The sequence below is a fragment of the Miniopterus natalensis genome, chromosome 17, assembly GCF_054644295.1.
Source record: "Miniopterus natalensis isolate mMinNat1 chromosome 17, mMinNat1.hap1, whole genome shotgun sequence".
NCBI classification, from domain to species: domain Eukaryota; kingdom Metazoa; phylum Chordata; class Mammalia; order Chiroptera; family Miniopteridae; genus Miniopterus; species Miniopterus natalensis.
Window position 1 is genome coordinate 13,915,130 of NC_142097.1, and position 18,623 is coordinate 13,933,752.

The window sequence follows — 18,623 nt, forward strand, 5'->3', positions numbered from 1 at the left end:
GTGACGCCCACAAGGAATGTAGCAAAGGTAGGGAGCCAAGGGACTCAGAGAACACAGTCCTCTGGGGATGCTGAGAGACAGGTTCCAGGCCTTCTGGGATAGGCACCCCCACCTTCCACCCACCAGCCTGTCCCCAAGCTTTGGGATGGCAGGAGGGCTCTGGGGCCAGCTGGGAACAGTGCCTGGGAATGTCCACATACAGTGTAGGCAGTGGCGCACACAGCTGCGAGCTCCTCCCCTGCCTCCAGCTCACTGGCCCGAGAGGCCTTATCCTGGTTGGGATCTTGGGGCTCAGAGAAAGCGTGGACTGCAGGTCTGTCAGAGCCTTCTTCCCCACCGCAGTCCTCCTCAAAGCCCACACTCGGCCCTTCATCTATGCTCGACTGGATGCCTGAGGCCACAGAATAATTTCGAGAGGAAGGCAGTCCTGAGTCTGGAGAATCAAACTCCACTGACTGTTGCTGCTCCACCATGGCGGTGCCTGGGGGCCCTGCTCCCGGTTCCTCCTCGGGCTCTAGTCTGGAATCTTCAGTGCCTGGGGGCTTTGGGGGCTCCAGGTCATCCACAGAGATAAACACCTGGTGGGGAGAACAGATGGTGGGGCTCACACCTGCACTCCAGCACCTTCCCTCAGCTTAGTGTCTCCTTCCTGGGGTCAGAATGAACGAGAGGGATGGAGAATTATCTTCACACCTCCTACTGCCACCCCATGGCCTCCAACTCTGCCTCCCCTGGGTGCCAAGCCTCCCCTTCTGACCCAGCTGACCAGGTGGAGAGAAATCAGGTTCCAGGCCAACATGAAGACTTCAGCCCTATCCAGTCCCTTCCTCTGGCTTCTTCCTGGAGCATGGGAAAAAGTGAAACACTCCAGGCTTCCTGTGGCTGCTGTAGGGAAGAAGGGGAACTGGAGGCCTGGGCACCCAATAGCTCTTGATGGCCAGTGTGAGCTGTGTCATTTGTACAAACACCTGAAGTCATGAGGTTGCCTCAGGTCAGGAGAGCCTCCTCTGAGTCTTGGTGTGGCTCCTGGGGCAACCCGGGGTGACGGCTGACTGGAGGCGGTAGGAAAACCAAGTTCTTCCTTACTTTCAGTGCTGACTGTTCAGCAGAACAAGGCAGGAAACTTTCCTAGCAAGTATCTCATCAGTTATATTAGCCTCAGACAAGCTGAGGAGAAGTCAGAGGTGAAAAGAAACATAATTTGCTGATTGGAAACAGCCCATCACCATGGACAAGTCACAGGGAAAAGAAGAGAGACATATACAGACTGGCTTTTAATTTTTTTTCTATTTGGACTATGCTAAAAGGAGTTTTCACTTCGGACAAGAAGCATGAAGCGTTGCTGGGTTTAGTATCAGGTAAGGCCACGAAGCTGAGGCAATCTGGAGCCTCAGAGCAGTGCCAGCAAAGCTACGGCTGTCTGTGAGCTAAGCAGCTGGGCCACTGGTACAGACTCAGGATTTTATAAAACCCAAAGCCAGAGAGAAAGAATATGTTCATGAACTGGGGATTAAGAAAAAAGCACATGGGAAGGAGTGCGCCTTGGTAGTTATATTTCTTTAAGTCTTGCTCCAGCTTGAGTTTTCTGTTAATATTAGTAAGGATTTAGTAAAGTAGCTAGAATTATCTAAAGCAACAATTTTAAAGAAAAGACATGTTAGTAAAAGAGTATCCTTAAACCTGAGACTTCTTATCACTTCTGGTCAGGCCCAGCAGCCACAGTTTGGGACTTGTTCACCTATAGGCAGGGTGATGCCACAAGAAGTAGGCGGGCTCTGAACTGGCTTTACACAGTCAATTCTGTAAGATGGTGAACTCCACAGTGACGGGGAGATCTTCCCAGTAGACACCAAAGCACCACTCTACGTGCTCCTCTGGTCTCTAGCAACAGCTCTCAGTGAAGCCTCTACAATCAAAGGATAATAGAGCTGAAAGCGGATACTGAGGCCCAGAGATGGGAAGACAAGTCACTGTCTTGCCAGTAGTGGACCTGGGATTAGAACCCAGGGATGCCTGTCATTAGCCTTGAGGCCTCTCTACAAGGAAGGAGGGCTTCCCTAATTCCCATAAATCCATCTTTCCCTGCTAGTCCATTAAAACAGAACACAAGGCACTATCTCACTTTATTCCTGCATCACCCAGAGAAACAGAATGAGACACAGACACACTAAGCCATTCTCCCAGGGCTCCACTACCAGTGAGTACTAGAGGTTGGGCTGCTGCTCAGGACCCCTGCGTGTAAAATGCTGGCGTGTCCCGCCCCACTCCCCGCCCCCAGGTCCCATCTGGCTCACATCATTGCTAATGGTGGAATCTTGGTGGATGAGGCGCTGCACGTGGCTGTCGATGCTGCTGCCCGAGGAGAACTTGGTGAGTGTGGCTGGATGAGCCTCTCGCTCCCGCCGCCTCACCACCACCTCGCAGGCCTTCCACTCCGCCAGTACCCGCTGGTACCTCACCGCCACCACTGCGTCCACCTGTACTCGGACCACACCATAACCATGGGGGAGAGGTGCACCAGGCCCCCCTCTGCAGGGGCTGGGACAGGCTCAGGCCTAGCGGTGAGGACAGTGGGGCTCTCTGCTGACCCTCCTCTGCCATGCTTCTTTCTGGTTGGGAAGGGGCTGAGCCTTCCAAGGCCCCCTCCTTCAGGTCCCCTGGCTACTTCCCCATCTCTGTATCCCCATGGCAAGGAGCTCCCCTTACCTGCTCCATCTCCTTCTTGCTCATGCCAAACTTGTAGTGGCCAAGCAGAAAGGGCCACACATCCTTGCGGATCTCGTGCTCCACGCCTCCGTAGTAAACTTGCCGTAGCAGCTCCAGCTCTTTGTAGTTCTGAGGGACCCAGGGAGTAGACTGTGCAGTCACTGCAGTCCCTGTGGCCCTGGGGGAACCCATCCCATGGGGAGCTGGGGCTGGGAATGGTGATGCAGTCACTGCTGAGGCGCAGGGAAACCCTGCACTGGTGCAGTCACATCCTCCCCACCCCGCATTAAAGCTGGATGGGATCTACTTCAACCCGTTCCTTCCAGGGAAGAAATGGAAGGGGGGTAATGTGGAAGCAGAATGTTCTCCCTGTCCAGTGCCCTTCCCGTGGAACCCACAGCCCTAGCTGAGACTCTACTGTGACCAGGGCCACTCCAAGGCCATCAGTCCCAGCCTGTCTGTCCCGACCACTACTGTGATTTACCTGATGGCCAGGTGGCCTCAGAAAGCTACTTGGAGAGCAGGGCGCTCTGCTCTCTCTGCCCCCACCCCGCCCCGCCCCGGCCCCACCTCCCGGGCGCACCTTTTCATCCTTCTGATACTTGCTCCACCCTTCCTTGCTGAGGCCCCCCGTGGCCCCTGGAGGCCGGGCGGGCGGGATGATGTTGTGATGCACCAGCGCCGACAGGTGGGTCCGCACAGTGGACAGGTGGCGGCAGTAGGCCAGCCCTGGGGGTGGGGGCGAGCCAGGAGGCCATGACCACAGTGCCTCCCCCGCCCCTGCCTCCCGTGGCCCCACCGCGCCCTACACTCACAGCCGTAGAAGGCCCGGGACACGATCTGCCTCTTCATGCTCTCACACAGCAGCCTGAGGGGCAACCTGTGGAATCAACCTGGCTCAGAAGGCTGTGGCCCTTCCGGTGGGCGGAGGGTGAGGAGAAGGGCGTTGGGGGGCAGCAGTAAGGCACTCAAGCGGTGTGGGAGCAGGATCCACAGCCTGGGAGCATGTTAGCAGGCTCCCTGTTGCAGCCAGCTACCCTGGGTAGAGCTGCTGGGGGTCCAGCCTGGCCTCCTATTGCTCCAGGCACCCTGGGAATTCACTTCAAGTTAGTGAATTCTGGTTTCCTCGAGTGAGAAATGGAGAGAACCATCTCAGAGTCATCAGGAGCAGCAGGGAGAAAGAAGTAACAGGTCCCATCAAGCAGCCAGCAAAAGCATCGAGTGCTGGCACATGAGCCTCACACAGATACCACTCTCATGCCATTCCTGGAGCATGGCGGGTACCCAGATGTCTGTTGTGTGTCCCCAGACACACAGCCTGATGACAGGATCTGTGTCCACACTGGGAAGGGGAGCTCAAAGGCACTGCACCAAGCACTGCTCTGAGCACTCGCACGGGCTATAGACCTCACTTAGTCCTCACAAGAACCTTAGGAAGCAGGTAGTATGACCCCCATTTTACAGATGAGGAAACTGAGGCTCAGGAACAGAGAGGCTCACAGAGACTCAGTCACTTGCCAAAATCACATGGGTAGCAGAAACAAAATTCAAACCCAGGTCTGGCCAACTTGAGGCCATCCTGTCAGGCAAGTGACACAGCCCCTAAAGACAGTCTGACGCACACACATGGGTGGACACACACAGAAGTGATCTTCCTGCCCACTCACCGGTCGGGGACACAGCTGCAGTGGTTGGGAGTTGCGTATGGGGAGCTACTGGTAGAGCAGGAGAGGCAGGAGGAGCCCTGGCTACACAGGGGTTCTAGGTGCCAGGTTGGCAGGCTGGGCCCAAAGCCCTGCATCTCGATCATGTCACCAGCATCTGAGGACAGGAAGGGGGCCATGGTTAGGGCCTGGCAGGCCTCCTCCCCCCGCCACCCTGCAGCATGCCCACCTCTGTGCCCAGAGCTGCAGCATGGAGTCACCTATTGGTAGAGAACCACAGGGGTGGTGCCTGCCTGGTCCAGAGCCCAGAGATGGTGATGGTGGAGAGGGAAGGTGCCTGACATTTCCCAGCCTCCACCTAATCTCTCTGCATGTGATAACATACTTTGACTGAGTTGTGCATGATTGTATCTGTTCAATGTTGCTATCAGCAATGGAAAACACTTGCTTTTCTAGAGGAAAGAGAAGGAACAATAAAAGCCCAGCTCCCTAAGGTGCTGCCAGCTAGCTTGGCCTCTGATGATTCAGCCTGGTCCTCTTGGACAAACTCTGAGGCACAGGAAGGTGCCTGGACTTGGAACACGCAAACTTTGAGCCTTCCTGTGCCAGGAGTCTCCACTGATCAGAGTCCTGGAGGATCCCTGAGGAGGGTCAGGGCTCCCTGCCCAGGACGGGCACCCCTGCTGCCAGCTCCTATGGGTCCTTTCTGAGTTCTCCATCCTTGCCTCGCCTGACTGCGCTCAGCACGGTGGTCTCCTACACACACACAGGTGAGCCGACTGAAGGGCAAAATTCCCAGTGTTGCCAGGTCACCACAGGGACGAGGGTGGTGACTGGGCACACAGTTCCACCATCCAGAAGAATGTCCCCAGGTGCATCTCAGAGGACACATCTACACCAGAGGTAGAGCATTCTCAGACAGACAGCTGGTCTGACTCAAGACCACGGAGAGCTTCTAGGGCCCAAGCGAGGCAGGGCACTGCTCATGGGAGGCTCCGGCAGGCCCAATGAGCCACAAAGATGAAGCAAGGTGAGGGCAGGGAGTGAAGGGACTAGAAGATGATGCTAGGAGTGGGGGAGAGGGCAGAGAAGAGTGAAGAACAGGGAAAGAGAGAGCTGTGTGTGTGATGAAGACTTCTTTCAAGCAGTATTTCTTACTGCGAATCGTGGCCTGGGAACCTGGCCTGCTGAGTCTGGAGCAGACCTGGGCCTGGTTTCTGTGGGAGCCAGACTCCAGCTCTGGGTGTGCCTTAGTGGGAGGGGCTGAGCTGAGCCCCCTCCAGTCCCCTGAGGGGCTGCCCTCTCTGGGCTGAGAATCTCTTCCCAGACCCATGGTGGGATTTTTGTAGAGATCTGGCCCTTCAGCTCCACCAGGAGGCAAATTAAGGGAACATACTCAGTGTGGAGGGGCTGTGGCTCTAGGAATGAGGGGTTGCAAGCCATGCTGAAGACTCTGGGAGGAAGAGGGGGGGACAAATGCAGGTGGGGTGGGGCAGGAGCCCAGCTCATGCCCCTACAGCAGGCAGGAAGAGGCCAGTCTTGAGAGGAGCTGGGGTGGGAGCAGGCCCAGCCAGGCAGGCAGCAGGCAGCAGGCGGGCAGGCAGTGGGGGACAGCAGGTGCAGAGGGCAGAGGCCGGGCACACAGGGAAACAAGCTCATGCCCAGAAAGCAGGACTCAGCCAAGGCAAGTCTCCTGGGTCAATGCTTTTCACCTTAATTCTCCAGGAAGGAGCTGAACCAGCCAGCATGGAATACTGCATCTCTGAATTAACCCAGTGCAGACAGCTGGAGCTCTGGAGTGACTGGGCAAGGGGCAGCAGGCTGGATGGGGGCTCTGCTGGGTCAGCTTTGACTCTGACTCTCTCCTCTGAGCTTGAGGAAAGTCTGAAGCAAAACAATCAGGGTGGTTGAACCCCACAGCCCCTAAGACTCCGAGTGAAAGGTGTCTGGCCTGGAGCAGAATTAGAGTGAACAGCATCTCTGCTCTGTGGGGAGGCAGCAGGAGAGGGGGAAGGGGAGGGAGAGGAGAGTCTGGACACCCGCCACTTGATTCACATGCACAAGTCAAGCATGTTGCAGGCCTAAAAAGCAACGACTAGCAGGACGGACTCAACAGTGTTGTCATTATGGACTGGAGTGGAGGTGGGGGGGCTCACACCATCTCCCCAACCACCTGCTGATTCTGCTCTCATGCCCCCGCCCCTTTCCTAAGTATTGGAGTCCCAGGGGCTGCATACTGGCATACTGGGTAGGTCTGGCCCCCTATGTCCCCAAGAGAATGCCCAGACAAGCCCTGAGGCCTCTGCACACTGTCGGCCTGGAGGTTTCGCTGACCCTGGAGTCCTCAGCATTAGGACCAGTCAGGGATGGGCTTCCTATCACTTAGTCTTCTAAGACAGGGTCTGCTGGGACCCCCTAGCCTCTAGCCTGACTATCAGTTCGTGGGGGTTAAAAGGGTCAGCCCAGGCCCTCCTGACTCAATCTTTCCATGCTACTTAAAAGTCAGTTAGCCTACAGTAAGCATCAGTCCCAAGCCTAGGCTTGTAAGGAACCAGACAGCAGGCTGTGTGCAGGCAATAAACATCACAAGTCAGGTTCCCCTGTGTTTCCACCCGGGTTGCCCTGCAGGTCCTACTGGAATGGCTGGGAGGGAGGGTAGACATGAAGGCAGGCATGTGGCAAGTAAGGGGCAGCTGGCAGGGTTGTGCTCAGGGTGTGCCCAGACTTAGTTGCCCAGGGATACTGGCTTGGTGGCTGGGCTAAGGAACTGGACTCTTGGCAGAACTCTGTGCAAGCATAAGGGGAGTGTCACATATTCTTAGACACCCTCTGTAGGGGCAGGAAAAGGGGAGAAGAAAATAATTCTGTGGCATGGCAATGGGGAAGTTCCCCTAAACCCCAAGAGAGCCCTTCATAACCAATATTCCTTAAGCACCCTGGTTCCCTGGCTGATCACACTCCAAAAAGAGGGTGGGGTTCCCTCCTCAACAGCGTAGTTCTGTGCTAAGATAGGTGATGGACAGGATGGCTGTGGGCACTGAGCCGTGTCATGTACAATGAAGAGACATCTACAACTGTGTACTGAGGCCCGCGAGAGTGGAACACACCTGACTTATACTCTAGATTTTGTACTAAAGCAACAGGCAGGGCCTGGTGGAGCACCCAGCCTGCTGGGTAAACTGAGCCCTGGTTCTCCTTCCATGGTGGCGCCAACCCCTCACCTGGCCCACTAGTGACTCCTGTCTGCATGAGCTGTCCAGCCCCTACCCCTGCCCAGGAGGGGCCTGGGACTTCTGTCCTGTTTCAGCTGAGTCAGGAGTCAGAGGCACAGGGCCCAGAGGCTGGTCTGTCTGCCCAGCCAGCAGGAGAGAAAGAAAGAGACACTGTCTTGGGTTTGCCCCCATGACCCCCAGGAGTGGGAGCAGGGCTTAGTCGGCCACTGAGGGTTCCTAAGGGGCAACCAGATCAACAGACCTTCCCACCAGTGGGTCTCTCCCCTCTCCTTACAGGCTCAGTGGGGAGCCCAGAGCCAAGTGCGTTTTGCGGGGGCCCCTCTTCTTGCCAGTGCCTCCTCCCGCCCTCCCAGAGCTGCCTCCTGACGGAAGGGAGCCACCCAGGGTGCAAGTCCCATAATGCCAACACTGCCGTTCGAGCCCCTGCGGCGGGTGGCCGGGGCCCAGGGGTGGGGCAGAGGGACAGGGTGGGGCGGGGAGGACAGGAGGGATAAAAACCTTTCATCGGGTTGGGAGCTGTGAGGTTCCGCGAGCAGATCATTGAGAGCATCGCGTGCAGCTTATCCTCCTCGTCCTCCTCCTCGTCTACCGAGGCCGCGCGGCTGGCCGCTAGGTGGTGGTAGTTAATAGTGACTGCTCGAAGAGAACAGCGAGAGAGGCAGGGCATGAGGACCGCCATCCTGGGGCGGGAGGGGCCGGGCCCCGTCCTCGTGGGGAGCAGAGTGGAGTCGGGGTCACCCTGAGCCTGCAGGGCGTGGAGGAGGGGCGGGGGGACCTGAGAGCCTTTTGATGATTTACTGGGGAGAGTATGGAAGAAAGTGGGGGGACAGCGGCGGCTACAGAGCTCCACTCTTTGGAGGAGGCCCTCTCTAGGAAGAACAGAAAAGAGAGAGCTGATGGGGGTTGGGGAGCCAGGGTAGTAAAAGATGGGGACCAGCTGGGACAGGCCGGCAGCTCAGGAGCTCCCTAGCCCTGGCTTGGGCTGGGCACGACTGTTGGCAGATGGATCCTGATCATTCTTCAGCTTGCGTCATGGTCAGGCTGGGCCGAATCTGAAGATTGCCTCAAATCCCCCCTTCAGAATATAAATCCAACCTTCTCCTCCAAGGGTTTCCCAGAGCTGCTCTCGAGGAGCCTGAGTCACCCCACTGGGTTTCAGCTCCTAGGTGCCCTGGCTTGCCCTCCAGGGAAGTGGATCTTGAAATGAAGTGACCAGAAATGGGAAATGCCAAGGCTTGAAGAGAGGAAATGCAGACTGAATAACCTGAGCCGAGTGACAGGCCGAGATTAAATGCTAGGCTTGCAAACACGCTCTGGCAGATGTGTCTCCTAGTCGGGCACATGAGGGGGAAAGAGGATCCCCACATCTTGTGCCCTCCAAGCCTGTTGGGATTACTCGTGCTGCGGCTATGTGTTTGCAGTCTGGGTAATCTGTCTGTTAATACAGAGACAACTTGCTGACAACTTATTGGCACAAATCAGGAAATTCAGGGAGCAGGTGGTCCGGCTGGCAAATGCTCTGGTCTGGCAAATTCCCTGACCTTCATCCTAAGATCAGTGAGTCTGACCCAGGGGAAACTGTGGGGAGCGGAGCACTCTGATCAGAAAGGGAACTCTGGTGTTGGCAGACACCAATTAATTAGGGTTTAGAGGTGCATGTCCAGGTGGGACAGGACCCACAAGCGCCAAGCCACCTTTCAGCACCCCCACCCCAGCTGAAAGTCTCACGCTCTTCAGATGCACCCCCCATTCCAGCTACAGCTCCTCTCATCAGTAGCTGGTGTGAGGAGGGTTCTGGCGCTGGCCGAGTCAGTGAACAATTTGCACCATCCAAAAAGAGGCACTGATTCCACACCCAGGCCACCTCGTGGAGGTCAGGCAGCAGGCCGAGGTGAAATGTATCTGGTCTCACCACATCTTCCCCCCTGGGGCAGGGCATGAAGGGATGACTAAGAGAATATTGTAAAGAGACACCTGGATCAGCTGAACTGAGAGTCTTGGGGTGACAAGGGAAGGGAAAGACATCAGGTAGAAGAAAAGTAAATTCTCAGGGGGATGATCTGCAGGAAAAAGGTCCAATGAGAGGCTAGTACTGAACGGCTGGTCCTAACCTGGCCTGGTCAGTGGCCCTTGCCTGCTGCCCCTCCTGGGTGACGCTGTGCTCCCCCACCTCCCTGAGAGTTCCTCTCTCCTCCACAGAAGATGTGTGGGTCACTCACTGTGCTCATGCCTGTGACCAGGGTAAATGATCCGGAACACATAGTCTGTGGCCCATCCTGTGCCCATCTCCTCCACATCCACGGACCGCGTGCTGCCACGTTTCCGTAGCTTAGGGAACACCTTCCCCTGGGGAGGAAGAGGTGGGCAGTTAGCCTGTCTAGTGCAGAGTCCATTCCAGGGGCCCACCCAAGGCTGCTCCTACAAACTCCATGTGGGGACAGGAAGAGAGGTGGGCACAGAAACCACCTCATACATCCCTTCACCCAGAGCCTCCCAAGCCCCAAGGTACCTTCCCCTGCTGGGTCCAGAGCGGGGGCTCTAGCTGTCCTCGAGGCAGAAGCCCATTCTCCAGGCAGGACAAAAAGGAGAGCAGGTGTCCTCCCTGCGGGAAGTGCAGTGGTGGCTTCTGGATGCCGTCCTGGCTCACCAGCACGAGTGTGCCACCGTTCTCTGCGGGGGGTGTGGGGTGGGGGTGAACACGAGTGAGCGAAGCTGGGCCTGGGAGACCTCCCAGCCATCACCGTAGCCCAGCTGGCCACGCCCCCAGACTGGGTAGGAGGACAGTGGGGCTAGAGTGTGGGGATGGTGAAAGGAAGACAAGACACCTAAGGGGCCATGCACAGTGTGAGACTGGGAGAAGACAGTCTCTCTTCCCTCACCCCTGTGCCCAGGACAAAGGAGGCTCACTTTGCTGGTGGCAGTGGATGCAGACAATCTGACTGAAAGGCACAACCAGGGCATAGTCCCAGTAAACGCTGGAAAGAAACCAGATGGGTGTCACTGTGTCTCAAGACCAGCCAACCTGCCTTCCTCATCTCCCAGCCCCAACACCCGTGAAACCACTGTGAAGACAGGATGACCATAGCCGAGAAGTGACCTCAGCCGGCCATGTCCCTCTGGGCTCTGTGCTGCCCTCATGGCACAGAGCCTGGCAGCCTCAGATGCCTGGAGCTTGGCTCAAGCAAACCTCTTAATGTCCAGGCCTGGCTGGATCTTAGAGAGCTTGGGAATATCTCCAGGCAGCCTCTCTCTGCAATTCTTGGCATCGGATAAGGTGTGAGGCCTGCCTCCTGGAGTAGGCTGGGTCTCTCCATCCCCCTGCCTGGTGGCAAGCTCTCACTCCCTTCCATGGCTCCTGCGAGTGAGTCCCAAAGCCCCCACCTCTTTTCCAGCTCGGAGTCCCCCAGAGTCCCGTTCATGAGCTGGTTGGGAGTCCACTTCAGGGTTAGGCTCTCTGCAGACTGGTGCAGGGAGAGGTAGCCAGGGACAGCCTCCATGTCCTCCTTCTACAGGGAGGAGACACACCAGAAGACAGAGACAATGAGGGGCTGAGCGGCTTCTAGGCATGGCCTCTGGAAAACGAGCTCCAGGTGGGAGTTGGAGGCCCAGCCAGTCCAGTCACGGGGTCCTGGAGTGGGAGCCAGGCGGAAGCAGGGAGAACACAAGCCGCACGCAGATGTGGGCATATCTTCTTCCTGGCTGGCCTGGTGCCACTGGCTCTGCTCTCAGCCTCCTGGATGCCAGGTGTGTCCTGAGCCAGCCATACCCAAGCTGGGCGTTCACCCTGCCTGCTGGCTGCCACTCCTATCCCCGGATGGCCTGGTTCTCAGCCAGAGCAGATGCCACTTCTGGCTCCTGCCAGTTCAACACTGGGCATGAAGCAGTGAAGTGGGGGTGGGGCCCTTCTCTCTGGTCAAGCCCCTTAGGAAAGGGATGAATGTGGCTGGAAAGTTCCAGTCCTGGGGCCCTTGGAGGAGGGAGATGAGGGGTGGCCACTAGGCTTTCCTACCGGCTGCACCAGCACGTTGTTCTTGCCATAGAGCAGCCGCGTCCTGGAGTTCTGGTGCAGCGACTCCACATACTCGCGGGCGCAGGCAGCTAGCCTGTCCTCCGATGTGCTGCCGCTCGAGTGCCGCTTCCGGATCTGCGCAAAGTCCCAGCTCAGCCCCAGCCGTGAGAAATCAACCTTGGAGGCTGAGGATCCTAGGCTTCCATGCTGATCCTCTCTAGCTGGCCCTGGGGGTCTTTCCTGCCCCTAGTTTGCTCTCAGCCACCCTCTTCTCTCCAGCCATGAACCAGTGGTATGCTCCTGGCATTAAGTGCCAATGTGGGAAAAAGGCTATTCTGGGGGGGCCACCACCTTGAGGCATCTCCAAGGCCCAGCCTGTGTCTGCAAGGAGCATGGAGGCCAGCTGCCCCTCCCTATAGGCCCATGGGCATAACCTGGATGACCACAAGGGGTAGGGAGAGGGATGCCTACTCCTAGGGCTGGGCGCTTCGCAGGGGAGTCCTGGCGATTAGGGGGACCCCGGATACGGTGCCTCTGGACCAGCTCATCAGCAGAAGGGTCAGTCCAGTAGTGATCGGCTGTCTTGAGCTTGGTGTACTCCAAGGCACAGGGCCCCACTATGGAGACAGGGACAGCCAGCTCAGATGGTGCCCCCTCAGCACCTGCCCCTCAGCCCCCACTCAGCCAGCATAGGCCTCTCTGCTCTCAGGCTTACCTAGAAGAGACGCCAAGATGGGGCCAAACACAGGGTCTGCCAGCAATGCCTCTTTCTCGTAGTACTTGCTGCCAGTGGGAGAGACAGGGCAGTGGACTGCTGGGGCTCCTGGACTCATTCCAGGGCAGTCAAGCTCACCAAGTAGGGATGTTCCCACAGAGACCAAATTCATGTCAGTCACCAAGAAATAAACCCATAAGAACTGAGCTTTGTGGGGGTGCCTGGTGTGGCCCAGGCTTTTGAGGTGCTACAGGGGAGATGGGGCATGCCTATACGCTGTAGTGGACAGCCAAGCATCCTGAGGGGTGGGACTGAAGGACTGTCCAGGAAGTGGGCCCCAGGGAGGGGCATTCTCACCTGCAGTTCTCCACCAGGTACTGCACGACCCTGTCCAGCACCTTCTCGATGAGTGCTGTGCGTACCCATATGTGTTTCAAGGCCTGCGGGCTGAGGGCTGGGGCCTTTCCACTGGTAGAGCCCTGTCTCCGCAGGGCCTCCTGGTTACCCACCAAGGGTTTCCTGAAAAGAGGGGGTAGGATTTAGGAATGCAAGAGCCCAGGGCTAAGCCCCAGACTAGTGGCACTGGGAGTGGAACTTGGTGACACAAGATGAGAACCCAGAGGACTGACCAGGGTGGGGATGTTGAAGGTGGGGGATAGAGCCTTATGCCTGAAAATGGCCAATGCACACCCTTAGGCTGGTCCTGAGAAGCCCTGCAAGAAATGAGCCCAGGAAGCCAATACCCGGCAAATACCAAATGGTAAAGCAGGAGGGAGGGGTGGGAGGGGCGGGCCCAGGGCTCACCTGCCCTCTACTTGTTGCTGCAGCTCCTGTACCTTGTGGCAAATCTCCCCAGCCACTGGGCATGTCTTCCCCACCTTGGTGAACAAAGCTGCCATCTTGTCACTGCGCAGGAAGCCGGCGGCACGGCGTCTCAGCTGATGCAGGAGGCAAGCCTCCACTGCACCTAGGCCACAGAGGGAGCCAGCACCTGAGCCTGGGCAAGGGGGAGAAAAGAGAACACTCCTCTTCCCTACACCTAGGGAGGGCAGAGGGGCAAGGGCAGGCCTGACCCATGCTAGGACTAGGGGGTGGGGTGTCAGTCTTAGGCAGGCCAGGAAGATATACCGACCTCCTTCCCAATTCCTCTCCCTGTCCATCTGCTCCTGCCCTGAACGGGCCTGTGGGGGCTCTGACACGCCAGGCCGTTCCTCTCCCTCACCTGGTGGGCACATGTCTGCTGTATGCAGCATCGCCCCTAGGGCTGTGAGGACCAAAGTTGCCAGTTCCAGTTGGCATGGGCAGCTCAATGCCCTGCCCACTTACAGGGATGGGGACGCAGGGAGCACACAGTCCAGCAGCCCTCCTGGAGAGCACGCATGAAGTGGTTGCTAAGAGACGGGTTCTGGAGAAGGAGCTGAAATATTGATGAAGCCATTGCAGAGATCAGATCCGACAGCGGCCCCTGCATTATTGATGAGCCCAGCAGCCGAGAGTGAGAGATTTCTATTTCCCATGCAGGGAGGGCTTCCCTTCATTCATTCATGTTTTTAGGAACTAGGCTTCCTCTCTCCATCTGGATACTGCTGACTACAGACAGACTCCACAGGAAGGAAAGAAGGGCTTGGTGGTAGAGAGTGGGGAGTTACCCTGGCCATGAATAGAATCTAAAAATATTAGTGTGTATATGCGGGGGAAGAAGGGGCTTGGCCACTACTGAGGCCAACCTAACTGTTTTACAAGTGAGGAGAAAAAAAGCCCAGAAAGGGGAAGGGATCTGATCACAGAAACATAGTGGCCCGAGCGCCTTTGACCTTCTCCAGGTGTGTTCAGAGGGCAGGAAGGCGCTGGTGGCACAAGGTGCTCCCTTCACTTCACAGATGCTCTTTTCACAAGGATTGAAAACAGTGCTGTGCTGGAGGCAGGGAGGCAGACCAACAGGGTCTGAAGCTGCTGTGGACACTCATACTATCTCTGGGAAACCTGTGTAAGTGACTTCATGCTCTGAGCGTCCGTTTTATCATCTGTGGAATGAGATATACTTCTAAGGACTGGTACGAAATGTTACACGAGATGAAGTATAAAATCTCTTGCTCAGGGTCTTGTACGCAGGGGGCACTTGATCCCTGCGGGTTCCTGACTCTGTTCTACAGCTAACCTGTAAGGCCTGGGATTTTGCAAGACCTCTCCCTGGCAGGGAGAGGAGTGGATGCATTGGAGACAGGATCACAGGCGGCCCCAGAGGTGGGTGGAGATGCTGTTCTCTTAGAAACAGGGGAAATGAAGCCGATCATTTATCGTGACTAGCGTTGTTAGAAATATGAAACCCAGACTTAGGACATAATCGCTGAAAACAGAGATTCTCACCTGTTTTTTTGCCTTTATTTTTAGTAATTGACAGGCAGTCAATGCTGTCCTATAAAAATGAGTTTTGTTTGGCCCTCCCTTGATGTTGGAGAGTCCCTGGAGGCCAGCCAGCTCAGTGAGAGCGTCTCAGGGGAGGGAAAACAAGGCAGGACCCCTCCCTCTCTGAGAGCTTCCTGCTAGAGCTCCTCCCTGCTCAGGCCTCAGAGGACTCATTTTGCCAGGCGCAGCCTTTCCTTCACACGTGTTCATACATCTATGTTCACGTGTGCGTGCAGACAGATTATTGACACACCTGATGCATGTACAGAGCATGTGGTGGAATCTTTGCTTAAGTGTCCACATACTCCTTCTATAGCTAGTCCCATTGGTCCCTGGAGGTCTTGTGTGGCCTGGGGTATACAGGCAAGAGACCCTTTTGTCCCAGTCTCTTGGTCCTGGGGCTGCTGCAGCTACAAGTCCACATCTGTAGGAAGGTGGTGACTATTTTCTAGGGTTGCACTCCCCATCCAGAGCAGGAGAGAATCAGCACTGAACAGGCCAGAGAAGTAGCAGGTGGCACTGGTCCTGCAGGGAATCAAGTACCTTGGCGATGTCACTAATGGCTGGGATAATGAATCATTAACCTTCCCACCTTCCCCGGGAGATAGAATGCAGCCGCCCTGGGGAAACTGGGAATGGCAGGCGGTGGCACTACCATCTCTCTTGGCCTCACCCATCTTCCTCAGCCTGAGCATAGGCATTAGGGTTCCCTGGAGTGAGCAAAGGCATTCCTCTGCAATCACTCCAAGTAGGGGATATTGAGAGAAGCCCAAATATCATGCCCAGTCCCTGCTTCTCACCCCACAGACCCTAAGTTCCTTCTGTGAAACCCAGGCAGGGTGCCCAGGCAATGCCCGGGGAAGGAGAAACCCCTCTCAGCCCTCCACAGAGAACAGGCACATGCAATGAAAAATGTCACTGTGTGCAGCAGGGAGGTAAAACAATAACGTCACAGTAGTCATACTAACAACACTAATAACAAGTGAGAACTGCTCCCCTAAGAGGGTTTGTGGATGGGCTTCTGGGGCTCTAGTGACCCCCTGAAATTGCTCCAGCATCCTTACAGTGAGTGCTTTAATTCTGGATGAGAATCCATGGCTTTTAGCTTCTGAAAGGGGTACCTGACCCAAAAAAGTTTAAGAACCCTTGCTCTAAGATTTTTAGGTTGAGCATAAACACAGACATTCAAAACTCAGAGATACAAATATAAAGACACTCTCTCTCCCTTTAATACACAGAGCTGCAGGTCCAGAGCATTGGCAACAATGTCCAACTCTCCTGCCCCCTTGCTCCCCCGGGAGAAGTCTGCATAAAGGCCCATGCCTCTTCTGCCCTCCTGACGGAAAGCCCCGGGCACCACGCAGGAGAGCTCTGGTGCCTTACTCCTCTTTCCGTCCAGACTGCCACCATGACTCACCGCCGGGGTGGAGGCTGTGGCAGGAGACACCCGTCACAGCTAAAGCACGGAGTCGGCAGAGCCCATCCCCCTCTAACAGCTGTCTGGGCCCTGGTCACGCAGACGTAAAGGACCCTCTGTCCCAGTGTGTCCAGGTACCACCTACAGCCACTCCGGATGCACTAGAACAGGGGTGAGACAGCCCTGACATCATTTGGCTCATTTCATATGGGAAAAAGGCATATGAATAAAAATCCAGTTTCCAGCCATTAGTTGGAGTAGAAAGGTTTGGGTGAATGAAACAAAACAGAGAAACAGACCTGACTCAAACGTGATCCTCCTACCTCCCCACCCTGGCCTCCTGGTGGCCTTCTGAGTTAGGGTGCCAGACGAGTCCAGGGTATACGCTCTACTTCGTCACCCCATCCCACTAATAGGAAAGCTCAAGGAACTGCAACTCTGGGCAGAAGTAGAACTAATTTGAACTCTATCACCTTGCTGTGGACATCTTCCTTCCCCCAAAAGGTCTGGCACCATCTCCCCAGGGAAAGGCTAGGAGCTACAGGCCCAGGGCAGCCCTGCAAATCTCCATCACCAGCCCCTGACGTGTCCCTAAAGGCGATTAAGCTATAGGGTTAACACATGCTAAATAGGTGGAGACCATAAGCGCTAATGAAACATGATAGGGCCCCTTCCTACAAATCACTACACACAGATTTAATCATTCCAAGGAGCCCAGTTTGGAACAGAGGAGACATTGGTAGACACAGATGGAAAGGGCTTGGGAAGTTACTGAATCTTCTCATACTTTGCTGGGGGAGGGCTGATTGGTACCACCCCTCGGGAGGCAATGTGGCACTATCAACATTGCAAGTAACCTCTGATTCAGTAACTTCTCTTCAAAGAATCTAGTCTACAGATAGGACTGCCGGGTTACTTAGTTATAACAGCAAAAGGCTAAAAAGTATCCACATGTCCATCAACAAGAAACAGGTTAAACATAGAGGGGACTGTTATGCAACTCTGACAAAGAATAGAATGCTCCCTAGAAATTATTTGAAACAGAAAGGTCTCCAAGAGCAAGACGTGGAGCAGTATAACTGCACGATACCTTGATTACAAAGAGGGTGGGGTAAACAAAGAATACAATTTTTTATTAGTATAAAAATTCTGGCCCGCCCAGCCCGGATCAATGGTTGGGCGTCGACCTATGAATGGGGGTTCATGGTTCGACTCCCGGTCAGGGCACATGCCCAGGTTGTGGGCTTGTCTCCCAGCAGGGGGCGTGCAGGAGGCAGCCGATCAATGACTCTGTCTTATCATTGATGTTTCTATCTCTCTCTCCCTCTCCCTCTCCCTTCTTCTCTCTGAAATCAGTAAAAACATATTAAAAAAAAAAATTCTGGAAGGATACACAAGAAACAAAAGTGGTAGGTTACTTGTGTGGGAATTTGTAAGTGGAGAAGTGGGTGAATGCGGGCAGGGAAAGGAGTGAAACTTTTCACTGTATATCTTTCGTGTAATTTTGATTTTTGAACCAAGTAAATATATCACCAATTCAAAATAATTATAACTGAGTAGGTGACCATCCAAGCCTGGTACCAGTATTCCATCATGAGATGATGCCAGAGATTCTCTTCAACCTGGAGGTGAATCAAAACTCACAAACCCCAGGAAGGCTGGGTCTGTCCATGGGCACCCATTCCTTCAACAGCTCCCTCAGCAAACAGGGTCTCCTGATTCGCTCAGTTTCCCATCCCCACAGGAGTATCTGGGCTCTGCTTAGGGGAGCCGCAGGTAATCTGAGCTGGGCAGGGACCAGAGAAACAATTCAGTGGGCTGGGACAAACTTTGGTGTCTTGGGAGGCCATAAGAATGGACAAAAGCTATGGCTGCCCAGGAAATGCAGCAGTGGTTGAGAAGGGTCCTCACTCAACCCAGGGGCCCTCAGAAACAGCCGTGGCTTTCACCTGCATATCTATGTTTTAAGCTACACTCAGGAGCCAAGGGGCCTGGACAAGCCCAGACAGGTAATAGGGGGACTTGCCGAATGACCTTCAAGGAACTAGGTCAGCTGACTGAAGTAGAGGGATACAGCACCCAGAGTAGGCACAGCAGGACATGAAGGCTGGGCCCAAGGCTCTGACCCAGGAGGAGCTCATAACGGGAGGAACAGGTGTGGCAAGTGTTCTCTGCTCCCCCACCTCTGCCAGCTGCTTGTAGTTGCCATAGAGAACCCAAGTGAGGAAAGCACTGGGTGGAGCAGCCAGCCACAGGTGGCTGGTTTTGGTCCTGGAGTTTTTGGGGACGCTACTCAGAACAGATTTTTAAAAGCTGAACGCCTTGGATGGTGGAACCAAGGCTGTCCAAGAGGAGCAGCCTCGCCGGTGAGAAAGGAAAGGGTGGGAGGGGTGCCTCTTTTTAAGTTAGGGACTTCCTCCTAGTGCTAATGGAGGAAGTCGGATGTTTATCCGCAGTGATGAGGTGGGAGGAG

At 55.4% G+C, this 18,623-nt stretch overlaps 1 protein-coding gene across 4 annotated transcripts in view; it reads right to left on the bottom strand.

Annotated features, from left to right (window-relative positions):
* Positions 1-18,623, bottom strand: part of SGSM2 (small G protein signaling modulator 2) — a 33,817-nt gene that overhangs the window by 4,789 nt on the left and 10,405 nt on the right. For 3 of the 4 annotated variants that reach the window (XM_087825961.1, XM_087825960.1, XM_087825959.1), the window contains exons 3-17: positions 13,132-13,294; positions 12,685-12,846; positions 12,328-12,395; positions 12,084-12,229; positions 11,613-11,747; positions 10,985-11,109; positions 10,511-10,578; positions 10,113-10,273; positions 9,823-9,949; positions 4,374-4,527; positions 3,522-3,586; positions 3,290-3,435; positions 2,707-2,835; positions 2,295-2,477; positions 201-578 (exon numbers count right to left, since the gene is read on the bottom strand). In XM_087825961.1, coding sequence (XP_087682087.1) covers positions 201-578; positions 2,295-2,477; positions 2,707-2,835; positions 3,290-3,435; positions 3,522-3,586; positions 4,374-4,527; positions 9,823-9,949; positions 10,113-10,273; positions 10,511-10,578; positions 10,985-11,109; positions 11,613-11,747; positions 12,084-12,229; positions 12,328-12,395; positions 12,685-12,846; positions 13,132-13,294 — 2,210 coding nt within the window. Of the gene's footprint in view, positions 1-200; positions 579-2,294; positions 2,478-2,706; positions 2,836-3,289; positions 3,436-3,521; positions 3,587-4,373; positions 4,528-8,101; positions 8,237-9,822; positions 9,950-10,112; positions 10,274-10,510; positions 10,579-10,984; positions 11,110-11,612; positions 11,748-12,083; positions 12,230-12,327; positions 12,396-12,684; positions 12,847-13,131; positions 13,295-18,623 lie in introns of all 4 variants that reach the window. The other variant, XM_087825962.1, reaches the window with a different exon arrangement.